We start from the raw sequence: 12,686 nt of genomic DNA, 5'->3' as shown, positions 1-12,686 counted from the left end.
ACCTTAGACTGCTGCGCCACTCACAACATGCAACCTTTAGGTTGCTAGTCGTTTGCATCATAGGTTAGAGTTAGCATAAGGGTTCGACATGCAAGAATTTCAAAGATTTTACTGAGATACAATTCATATAAGGAAATCAGTTAATTGAAATAAATTCATTAGGACCTAATCTATTGATTTCACATGACTGGGCAGTGGCGCAGCCATGTGTGGGCATAGGCCCAACCACTTGGGAGCCAGGCCCAGCCAATCAGAAGGAATTTTCCCCCACAAAAGGGCTTTATTACAGACAGAAATACCCTTTAGTTTTATCAGCTGTCCAGGTGGCTGGTCTCAGACGATCCCGCAGGTGAAGAAGCAGGAAGTGGAGATCTAGGGCTGGTTACGTAGTCTGCGATTGTGAGGCCGGTTGGACGTACTGACAAATTCTCATAAACATTGAAGGTGGCTTATGGTAGAGAAATTAACATTACATTCTTTGGCAACAGCTCCGGTGGACATTCCTGCAGTCAGCATGCCAATTGCACACTACTTTAAATTTGAGACATCTGGGCCTCCCGAGTGGCGTAGCGGTCTAAGGCACTGCATCGCAATGCTTGAGGCATCACTACAGACCCAGGTTCGATCCCAGGCTGTGTCACAACCAGTCGTTGGCCCCATGTCGTCCGGGATAGGGCGGGTGTTAAGAAGCGCGGTTAGGCGGGTTATGTTTTGGAGGACGCATGACTCGACCATAGCCTCTCCCGAGCCAGTGGTGGAGTTGCAGCAATGAGACAAGATCGCAATTGGATATCCCACCCCCCAAAAATAGAGACATCTGGGGCATTGTGTTGTGACAAAACTGCACACTTTAGATTGTCCTTTTATTGTCCCCAGTACAAAGGTGTAATGATCATGCTGTTTAATCAGCTTCTTGATATGCCAAACCTGTCAGGTGGATGGGCTATCTCGGCAAAGGACAAATACTCACTTACAGGAGTATTTGTCCTTTTTGTGCCTATGGAACATTTGTGATCTTTTATTTCAGCTCATGAAACATGGTACCAACACTTTACAGGTTGTGTGTATATTTTTGTTCAGTATAGTTGCAAGATGTTATAGTTGTGGTTCGCTAAAGTTAGTCCCAGTGTGATTCTAACACCCATCCTCCCGGACCCACCTCCCTACTTTAGTTTCCGTCTTAACATTCTGTCTTAAGTAACCATACCATTTGTAACATCAAGAATTTGAGGTACCCCAAAAAATGTGTACTATGCTACATCCCGTCGGAGCGACCAGGCTAGAATCATTCATTCATTCAGACACACACACACACACACACACACACACAAGGAGCATGAGCAGAGAAGATAAAAATGCAGACTGCAGAACATTTTCTGAATATATTATTTATTTTGTAGGTTACAAATGGCTAAATTCAACAAATAAATAACTAATCTTATGTTCCAAAAACCGCATACTGCGTCAAACACATTTAACAACCACACACTATCAAAAAACATTAAAAACATTGCATACGTAAAAGTAACAATAAGAAAAATGACCCTAGAAAAACAAATACACCTTTGCTTTTGTACATACATTCACTTTTCACGATTGTTTTACTTTCTCCATAAGCAGTTAGCTAGTACTAAGTGGTAACATTTAGAACAAAATGTAAAATGCCCTCTATGGCACACATGGTTGGCTTTATCGGCTGTTTAGCTTGTAATGCGCACATTAACCCATCTCTGATTGCATTGCTGACAGGAGTCCAGATCCACACAGTTTAAAGCTTAGCTCGATTTGCGGACACTGACTTTCTTGCGGGTGTTCTCTGTACAGCGCTCCATGATGAGTTCAGGACTGGGCCGAGGGGGGATGATGGGAGCCCCTTTCAGCTCACCCCCTGGACTAGAGCCCGCTGTCTTTGGCATGTTGTCTGAAAAACAACACAATAAACCAGGCCTAAATTAATTAAAGTCAATCTATAGAGGTTAGGGAATTATGAAGGCCTTTTACGGTCATCTAAATAATTAAAATACAATTCTGATAAATCTAACAGTTGGACATTGGATGAAGACTCTCCAAACTTTTAGAATTGTTTTAATCCATCAGATATTGACTGAATTATAGCACACAATACATTGTACTGGGAGAGACAAATAATTAATGAAGTTCAGGCATGTAGGAATTCAGGTATTCAATTAATTGTAACATTTCACTTTGTCTTAAAATGCACGCATATATACATTTTCTTAGTATGAGGTAGTTTTAAATATTCTGAGATGAAATTTTAAAAAGTTGGGCCTCATTTGAATATACTGTTTGGCAACTTTAATAAATTAACATAAAGAGGTGGAATAGTGCTGCAACCACCCACGTTCCTCTGTCTAGGCTACCTTTAATTATACAACTGCGCTCAACTGCACTCTTTAGACAAGGGGTACTAAACTCAGCAAATAAAGAAATGTCCTCTCACTGTCAACTGCGTTTATTTTCTTAACATGTGTAAATATTTGTATGAACATAAGATTAAACAACAGACATAAACTGAACAAGTTTCACAGACATGTGTCACTGAACAAAGGGGGGGTCAAAATCAAAAGTAACAGTCAGTATCTGGAGTGACCACCAGCTGCATTAAGTACTGCAGTGCATCTCCTCATGAACTGCACCAGATTTGCCAGTTCTTGCTGTGAGATGTTACTCCACTCTTCCACCAAGGCACTTGCAAGTTTCCGGACATTTCCAGGAGGAAATTATCTCCACCCTCAGATCCAACAGGTCCCAGATGTGCTCAATGGGATTGAGAGCTGGGCTCTTCGCTGGCCTTGGCAGAATACTGACATTCCTGTCTTGCAGGAAATCCCGAAACAGTACGAGCAGCATGGCTGGTGGCATTGTCATGCTGGAGGGTCATGTCAGGATGAGCCTGCAGGAAGGTTACCACGAGGGAGGAGGACATCTTCACTGTAACACACAGCGTTGAGATTGCCTGCAATGACAACAAGCTCAGTCCGATGATGCTGTGAAACACCGCCGCAGACCATGATGGACCCTCCACCTCCAAATCGATCCCGCTCCAGATTACATGCCTCGGTGTCATGCTCATTCTTTTGATGATAAACGCAAATGCGACCATCACCCTTGGTGAGACAAAACCGCGACTCGTCAGTGAAGAGCACTTTTTGCCTGTCCTGTCTGGTTCAGCGGCGGTGGGTTTGTGCCCACAGGCGACGCTGTTGCGGACCTGCCTTACAACAGGTCTACAAGCCCTCAGTCCAGCCTCTCTCAGCCTATTGCGGACAGTCTGAGCACTGATGGAGGGATTGTGCGTTCCTGGTGTAACTCGGGCAGTTGTTGTTGCCATCCTGTACCTGTCCCACAGGTGTGATGTTCGGATGTACCGATCCTGTGCTGGTGTTGTTACACGTGGTCTGCCACTGCGAGGACGATCAGCTGTCCGTCCTTTCTCCCTGTAGTGCTGTCTTAGGCGTCTCACAGTGCGGACATGGCCACATCTGCAAATGAGCAGGGACCCTGGGCATCTTTCTTTTGGTGTTTTTTAGAGTCAGTAGAAAGGTCTCTTTAGTGTCCTAAGGTTTCATAACTGTGACCTTAATTGCCTACCGTTTGTATATATATATATATATATATATATATACAAACGGTAGGCAATTAAGGTAAACTATTTCCTACTCTTGCGTGTCATATATATATACGCAAGAGTAGGAAATAGTCGCAAGAGTAAAATGAAAGCATTCAATCCAGTGATATTTAAGTGAGTAGAATTTGCACCCCTCAAAACACAGGAAAAGCTAAATCCTCAGGTGGTCGGGGCATATGCATTGCTACTTTTATGGAGACTGCAATACACACAGAGTATACAAAACAATAAGAACACCTGCTCTTTCCATGACATAGACTGACCAGGTAATTTCAGTTGAAAGCTATGATCCCTTATTGATGTCACTTGTTAAGTCCGGTTCAATCAGTTTAGATGAAGGGAAGGAGACAAGGTAAAGGAGGATTTTTAAGCCTTGAGATAATTGAGACATGGATTGTGTATGTGTGCCATTCAGAGGGTGAATGGACAAGACAAAAATGTTTAGTGCCTATGAACAGTGTATGGTAGTAGGTGCCAGGTTCTTGTGTGAAGAACTCACACAACAGTTTCCCATGTGTATCAAGAATGGTCCACCACCCAAAGGACATCCAGCCAGCTTGACATAACTGTGGGAAGCCTTGGAGTCAACATGGCCAGCATTCCTGTGGAACGTTTCGGCACCCTGTAGAGTCCATGCCCCGACGAATTGAGGCTGTTTTGAAGGCAACGGCGGGGGAGGGGTGCAACTCAGTATTAGGAAGGTGTTCCTGATGTTTGGTATACTCAGTGTACATCTCCGGGATGGCCATTGCCGATACTGTTTGAAGCAGGGTCTCGGACGGGGTAGTATCTATCTTTCAAACACGTGGGATTATTAGATTGAGCTCAACCCAATTTATTTTATAAAGCCCTTTTTACATCAGCAGTTGTCACAAAGTTCCTTACAGCTGAGCTGTAAAGGAGTGACTAGAGCGGAGCTTGCCTGTATCTATTGACAACAAACATACTGAACAAAAATATGAGCGCAACATGTAAAGCGTAGGTCCCATGTTTCATGAGCTGAAAAAAAAAAGATCCCAGAAATGTTCCATATGCACAAAAAGTGTATTTCTCTCAAATTTGTTTACATCCCTGTTAGTGAGCATTTGTCCTTTGCCAATATAATCCATCCACCTGACAGGTGTGGCATATCAAGAAGCTGATTTAAACAGCATGATCATCACACAGGTGCACCTTGTCCTGGGGACAAAAGGCCACTCTAAATGTAGTTTTGCCATACAACACAATGTCACAGATTTCTCAAGTTAAGGGTGCGTGCAGTTGGCATGCTGACTGCAGGAATCTCCAGCAGAGCTGTTGCCAGGGAATTTAATGTTAATTTCTCTACCATAATCCGCCTCCAACGTTGTTTAAGAGAATTCAGCAGTACATCCAACCAGCCTCACAACAGCAGACCATGTGTAATCATGCCAGCCCAGGACATCCACATCTGGCTTCTTCACCTGTGGGATCGTCTGAGACCCTGATGAAACTGATAAAGCCCTTTTGTGGGGAAAAATTAATTCTGACTGGCTTGGCCTGGCTCTCCAGTGGGTGGGCCTTTGCCCTCCTAGACCCATCGATGGCTGCGCCCCTGCCCAGTCATGTGAAATCCATAGATTAGGGCCTAATTTATTTCAAGTGACTGATCCGGCCTCATCTGTGGCATTGTGTTGTGTGACAACTGCACATGTTAGAGTGGCCTTTTGTCCCCAGCACAAGGTGCACCTGTGTAATGATCATGCTCTTCAATCTGCTACTTGATATGCCACACCCGTCAGGTGAATGGATTATCTTGGCAAAGGAGATGTACGCTCACTAACAGGGATGTAAACACATTTATGCAAACAATTTGAGAGAAATAAGCTTTTCGTGCATATGCAACATTTCTGGGATGTTTTATTTTAGCTCATGAAATACTGGACCAACACTTCACATGTTGCGTTTATATTTTTGTTTAGTGTTTCATGCTGAAACCCTCTGCTATTGACTATGTTGATGTTTTTTTATTTAGGATAATGTTTTACAACTTTGTCATTCTATTTTAAAATCTTATTCAATTATTTAATATATTTTGCATGTGATAAAGGCACACAGAGGGACAGAGATTATTAGACACCTGTGATAATGTGAAGTACCCAAAAGGGCCACTAGATGTCTTGTTATAGATGACATAAAATCCTTGAACTGATACCAAAATTCTAGTAGTTTACTGGTAAACTTGGAAGGTTTTCAGTAATATACCCTCCCTTTGCAACCCTAGGTATACCTCTGTTATTCCAGTCCTGCAGCGGGGACTGTGTGGAGGCCTTGGACGTCTTCCTGGGCTGATTGGGCCGGCCACCCTTCTGCTGCAGGAAGCGGCGACTGTTCCTGCGGTACGTGTCCTGGCTGATGCGCTGGCGCCCTTTGCTGTGAATACTTTGTGCATTGCGGATTGTTGAACTGAAAGCCAAAAGGAAATGTGTAAAGAGGAAATGAGAAGTTAAAAGAAAACGTTAAAAAGAGAAGCATCAATAGAGGAAAGAGTTTTTATGCTCTCATAACTTTCTTTATCCATAGAGGAAGTAATTTCCTGAAGTTCGTAGTCCTACCGTCTGGGTGGGGGTGTCTGTCTTCTCATCACAAGCTCTTCTGACACCATGTCCTTCTTCTCTCCAGTTCTGTAGAGAAACATTGAGGGGAAGTGTCCCGTCTCCTCTCCTTTCCTATCCAAGACAATATGCACCCAACAAGCACTTAGAAACACTGTGTGTTTGTGGCTACATGATACAACAGTAGAAAATATGTAAGTTACTACTGATCCAAACAGCTGCCTGACTGTGGACTGACTTTCATAGAGACGAATAGATAGAGGGAAGAGTAGAAGAGTACAGAATCAGCCTACATACCTGACCACCCACCATCCATCCAGGAGCTTGTGAATGACCTCAATAGTTTCCCCCATCTCAAGAGTCAGCTCATCATCTTGTGCTGCCTTGTAGGCTTTGGTGGTTATGTAGAGTTCTCCTGTGGGGACAAACACACATTGGAATTATGAGCTCGAAGTCAACGCTTGTCTACCACCTAGAGGAAAGACTTCCCTAACTTCTTAAAGTTTGTTCCGTATAAAGTTGATATTATACTATGTACACTGCGAACACAAAACTTAACAAATCTCATGAGACCTCACTGAAAACAGTATCACGGATCAACAGATATTAGATAAAAATGTAAATGACTAAAATGTAGTGTGGAAGGACCACCAGAGGGCAGGCTGGGCTCATGGATAGTATCTCAACAAGGCATGGGAGACAAGGTAACCAGAGGCAATTAAGCACAGCTGACGGTACTAATGACATACTCTCCTTCCCCTATAAGAGAGAGAATGGAACCAGCAGAAAGGGGGGGAAAACTATCTCTGGAAGATGGCCACCGAGAGAGAGGAGCTATCCAGGAAGAACCACTAAGACGGTGACAATCCCGTGACTTTTTGTTGTAGTTTAAAGATAAGCCTATTGTGTTCCGGTATCATCCGGAGAAGAAGATGTATGTTTTTCCTTGGAAGATTTTCATTGATTATGTTGGACTGTTTGTGTTGACCAAATGCCCTCAATAGAGAACTGTGTTCAATCAAGAAAACCTACTCCTGACTCGTTTATTCCACCTTCCCGCTTTAGAGTGACGCCAAATTACTTGGTCCGCTCACAGTAGATAGTAAGGCTGGTAATTGCCAGGGACCTCATGATAAGCTATTACCACGATACTTAGGTGCAGATACAATATGTATTAAGATTCTCACAATTCTATATGTATTGTGATTCAATATTGTGATTTCATTGCGATTCGATATTCCAAACATATTGTCACCATATGTCTGCTGCAGAGGAACAAGAGAGCGCCATGAGAAAATAAGTTTGGCTCAATCATGGAAATAAAAGTGTCCCCCTATATAAAAAAGAAATGGAAAACAGGCTATGAAAGAAAAACGAGTTTGGGTGCAGGTACAGCCAACTAGCGCAAAAACAATATTGCGATATTGTCAAAACTATATGATGTATCATCAAAAATAATATCCCGATATGTAACTATCGATCCCCCCCATCACTAGTGACACCATTATCCTCCCTGGCTCTTATTTTAGCTGGAGCCCTGGCAAGTGGGGAGACTTGCCTGCGTAGTTGGGATCGGCTTCTTCCGACTCCTCTGGTCCATCCAGGGGCTCTAGGTAAGAGGCGGGCACCCAGCCCCGCTTGGTATCACACTGGCAGAACCACCAACCTGCCATGGTAGAGGGGTCAAGTGAACACTAAGGTCATGTTCAGTAGGGAATGCAATGTTAAACGTTTTTGGGGGTAGGTCCAGATACTCTCTCCCTGTTTCAGTCTGTTGTTTTGTGCCTATTGAACATCACCCAGGAGCAGCAATAGGTTGATCACCTTAGGGATCACCATGTATGTTGCATTCAGTGCACATTGTCACATGCACACTTTTGTGCCTATCATTTCATGCAAAATGTTCATGGTTCATGCTTGGTGCTATCATCTAGTGTACACTGACTACAACACCCTGATATTACAACAACTACATTTTCAGATGGCTTTGCTCTTGACTGGGCCCATTCTTTGGGTCGACACTCACCATTTGGGCTTTTCTCCACAATCTCCACCAAGTCTCCAATATGCAGGGTGATCTCATACTTGGAGGTGTGGCTGTAGTCAGCAATCACCCTGTAGCTTTCCAATATGATGGGGCCAGAGATCTCTGAACAGACGACAAAAATTACACTCTTAAATCTTTACGGTAGATCTCTTTATAGCAGGACTATAGCACACGAGAGCCCATATTCCCTCAAGTTTGGCTAGAAAAGTATGTCTATTAGTGGGTTAATAAAAAGGGTAAAGACAAGAGACAGGCTCTTACCAGAAGTGTTGTCTCTCGTCTTGTCATTGGACACCACAAAGGTCTCATTTCTTTTTAAACTACATAGGAAACATTGAGAACTCACTTATCAATCCAGAAGGAAAAAGTAATACAGGCTGAATTTCATTCCAGGAAGCTGTCCACTTCCCTAGTTCATTTCCATTCATGGATCTGATACAACAGGGTAGGCGTAAGCAATAACTCCACTGAGTTTCCGCCATATTGCTTTTCACCCATCCAGTCCTATCAGATCTGGGAAGGGGGTGAACGAGAGAAGAGGGAAGGGAACATCTTCCTGGAATGAAACAGGCTGCGTTCCAACTCCTTACCCTTCTCCAGGGGTGTGTTCAGTATGACAGAACGGTGTACAATGTTTAATTCAATGGAAAGCTGGTGGGAGGAGCTATAGGAGGACCGGCTCGATGTAAATGTGTTTGATGCTATTCCATTTATTCCATTCCAGCTATTACAATTAGCCCATCCTCATATAGCTCTGTCCACCAGCCTCCTCTGGTTCACTCCTCCACATGCATTTCAAAGCAATGGATTGGTGCATACATGGCTGGAGGGAGTTGCCACCATATTCCTCATACCAGTCAATTATTTTTAAATCCATAATGGCGAGTGTACGAGTACATATTTCTCGTGTAGCTCAGTTGGTAGAGCATGGCGCTTGCAGTGCCAGGTTTGTGGGTTTGATTCCCACGGGGGACCAGTACAAAAAAAGTATTAAAATGTATGAAGAAGGGTAGAGAATCAGAATGTAGCTACAGTGTAGTGAGACTGCTTGTAGTTGTACTGACGGGTGTTGAGCGGGTGGGTTCTCGTCCTCCGGTCGGACCTTGAAGAGGCTGCGTACCAGCTGGCTGCGGGAGATCTTGGGGGGCAGGTTGATGACAGAACTGCAATATTCAGCCAGAGTGCTCTGCCTGGTCTCTGTGCTCTTTTGGTTGTCCAACCACTTTGGCGCTGAGGAAAGGTGGGACCAAAGGGAATGAGTGACCAAAGGAAAGGGAGAAAACAGAGATCCTCAATTCCTTCTAATGGAATATTCAAAACTGAATACTACAGTGGTGGATGTAGATGTTACATGTTTATCTGTGAAAAACATTATTTAGCACGAAAACAAAACTAACATAAGGACTTTCCATCTACAGGGCTCAAGTTTAACGTTGAGTTGATGCAACATGGGGAAGCAGAAGTTCCAAACAAATCTCATGCGGTTTGTCTGCAATTTATCAGGTTTGTCTGCAACTTCTGCTTTCCCATGTTGCATCAACACAACCTTAATAACCACTTGAGCCCTGTTGAGGGAAAGTCCTTGTGTTAGTTAGTTTTGTTTTCGTGCTAAATAATATGGTTTGGATCACAAGTGGTCACAGCCTTCGGATTAAAAACATGCTGCCTTTAGGGAGAAATGAAAATGTTTGATAAAATCCAAAGTGTAAAATATGTAATATGCCTGTGTTAAACATACAGAATCACTACCCATCAGTTTTTAAGTGTAAAGTAGAGGTCTTCACGGTCCAAAAAGTTGGACCTGTTCCAAAATGGACCTGTGGCTTTCCCACCCAGATCCTACATGCATAAATAAAACATGTAAATACAGATCCGTTCCAAATGGACGAAAGGACAACGAGACCCGTTCCGTATAGACCTGGTCAGATCTAGACCCAGTCTGATCCGAATGTGGGAAGCAGCAGAAAATTCATTTAAGCTCTTTTATTAACTGGAGCTGATAAAGCGTGAGAGCATAGAGAGAGGTGCCGCTCTAGCAGGCGGGGGAGGGGCCGTACTATGAGCGAGTGACATTTGCAGCAGGGAGGTATTGACCAAAACCAACCAAGCCGACTCGCACTATCAGATCCACCCAGAACCATGAATTCATTTAGAATTAGTTATGGTTTACTGATTAGAATTGTTTAAAAAACGAGAAGTACATTTGTCACATCTGGATTGCAGCAGCAGGTGTTTCCTTACACAAAGCATTGACTGAGAAAAAACACAAACACACTACCTATTTTTTGTCTGTTCACCCAAGTGCATTCATCACTTACCTGTATACTTTTTAATGTTTTCAAATGAAGCAAAAAGGCAAAGAAGTGATTTCTCATAAAACCCAAATAAAAAAGGACCATGATTTTGGGGATCTTCACAAAATGTAACCCATAGAACAGTCCTTTTGGAGGGAGGATTGTTGACATATATTTGACATTAGATTCTAAAAGCATAACACAGAAATAATTAATCAACTTTAATCATATTTATGACATTTTGGCCTTACCCAGGCCTCCTTTAAGACTCCATAATGCTACAAAACAAAAAAAGGTGTCTTAAGAAGCTTTACCACGCTTGCTCTGTAACATGAGTAGCATTTTGATTACAGTAAGTTTTTGTATTTTTAAATAAATGTATGAATATTAAAATATAAAACATGAATATTGAAAATATACAATTTTTTATTTGGCGAATCTGTCAATATATTGTCGAACATAACATACAGGCATATCAAAGTTCCAGAGTGGGATCTCTGCTAGTTTTAAAGTTATGGCCCATTTTTTCCCGGAGATATTGGCATAGTATAATTTTCAACAATATATTGAAAAATCATTCCCCCCAAAATTGTTAATATTTTTTATTGAAATTTAAATACTAATTATATTACAGAGCAAGCAGTAAAACTTCATATGACACCAATGTTTGCCTTGTAGCACCTATTTATGAAACACTAGGGAATCTTAAATGAGGCCTGGGTAAGGCCAATAATGTCATAAATATGCCAACGTTGATAATTTATTTATCATATGTTTTTAGATACAAATGTCAAATACATGTCAACAATCCTTTCTCCACATCCCTATTCTATGGATTACATTGTGAAAATCATGATTTTTTTTGTCTGGGTTTCGTGAGGAATCACTCGAAGGACACTAGGATTACAACATCACTTCTATAGTAAATTGCCGAGACATCAATACTTTCTTTAACCATGATTTTCCACCTAGGTGCTCAAAGTGCTTGACATAGTAAGGTGGAAACTCACCTCATCCACATGCTGATGGTGAAATGGAATGACCTGTCTGAGAAGTTGATCTATAGAGGGTATCCGGAGATCTACACCTTTCACGTGTGTAGCTGCCTCACACAACTTAATAACCTGCAGGCAACCAGTGCCAGAACGCTAACCACACATCAGCTATCATGGTGGAGGAGTAAGCCGCAGAGCAGATACATGTCCTCACCTGGTAGTGCAGGGATGATCCGGTCTTTCTTATTGATGTCACCCGCCTCAATGGGGAACATCTCCTTCAGGGATTTCTATAACCCAGACACATTATCAACTGACTGCAGATCAGTGGGGGTAGTAGGAAGGCAGGCATTCAAAAGCATTTACACAGCTGTCCAACTTTCCTACTTTTTGCCTTCAGATTATTCAATTGTGTGAGGCAGCTACTCACGTGAAAAGTGTAGATCTCCGGATACCCTCTATAGATCAACTTCTCAGACAGGTCATTCCATTTCACCATCAGCATGTAGACCTTCAGATAAAGTAGTCAAAAACATAAGTGAAGAACTCCAATCAAATGCTCATCAGAAATGACTTTTGCTGAATGAAAAATGTCATCAAAGCAATTTAATGTTAAGAAAAATATTTTTAAGCATTCTCTTTTGAGAATCTCCATTGAGCATTCTTTTTTAGTCTATAACCAGGCTTAATTTGTGTCTGTGAAACAACCACAAGTACTGCATGAACCTCCAATGAACCACTGTGTATTTTGGTCAACAATGGTAGTCTCAAACTCACATAGTGCTGGCTGGGGAAGAAGCGTTTCTCAAAGCCCAGCAACTCCACATGCCTGACATAGATTTCCTCCATTGTGAGATGCAGAAGAGTGATAATCAAGAGTGCTGGGTGAAAAGGGAAGATGGCTTTATAGCAACACAGTGAGCTCAGAAAGCAGCCACCCCCTGTAGGAGGTCGTCCCTCAACAGATACCTTGGGATCCTCACGTAGCTATCACTCTGGTCTTTTACTGAGAAACGGTAATAACTTTTATTGCACAGATCCTATTTATTGCCATCATCCATGAGTTCATTGGGTCAATTCATAATGTCAGTATTTTTTTTTCTATGCGTCATGCGTGAGATTTCAGAG

General features: G+C 42.4%; 1 protein-coding gene across 1 annotated transcript; it reads right to left on the bottom strand.

Moving 5' to 3' along the window:
* Positions 1–1,372: 1,372 nt before the first annotated feature.
* On the bottom strand, positions 1,373–12,446 carry ncf1 (neutrophil cytosolic factor 1). The gene is made up of 11 exons (XM_029671524.2): positions 12,336–12,446; positions 11,989–12,069; positions 11,773–11,848; positions 9,334–9,499; positions 8,531–8,589; positions 8,249–8,371; positions 7,781–7,888; positions 6,520–6,637; positions 6,223–6,336; positions 5,898–6,073; positions 1,373–1,921 (listed from the first exon to the last, which is right to left on the bottom strand). Exons 1-11 carry the CDS (start codon positions 12,405–12,407, stop codon positions 1,776–1,778), a joined length of 1,239 nt encoding a protein of 412 aa, XP_029527384.2. The 5' UTR covers positions 12,408–12,446; the 3' UTR covers positions 1,373–1,775.
* Between the last annotated feature and the right edge of the window lie 240 nt (positions 12,447–12,686).

The sequence above is a fragment of the Oncorhynchus nerka genome, linkage group LG10 (genome assembly GCF_034236695.1).
Source record: "Oncorhynchus nerka isolate Pitt River linkage group LG10, Oner_Uvic_2.0, whole genome shotgun sequence".
NCBI classification, from domain to species: Eukaryota; Metazoa; Chordata; class Actinopteri; order Salmoniformes; family Salmonidae; genus Oncorhynchus; species Oncorhynchus nerka.
The sequence above is the reverse complement of the archived record's forward strand: the minus strand, read 5'-3'. Positions and strand labels throughout refer to the sequence as shown.

Bases quoted from the DNA above. Each gene is read 5' to 3' on its own strand.
- ncf1 (XM_029671524.2), bottom strand. From the start codon at position 12,407: ATGGAGGAAATCTATGTCAGGCATGTGGAGTTGCTGGGCTTTGAGAAA. The intron at 11,849-11,988 runs GTGAGTAGCTGC...TCTGGGTTATAG, and splicing joins CGGAGATCTACACTTTTCAC to AAATCCCTGAAGGAGATGTT. The intron at 9,500-11,772 runs GTGAGGACATGT...ACCTTTCCTCAG, and splicing joins GATCATCCCTGCACTACCAG to CGCCAAAGTGGTTGGACAAC.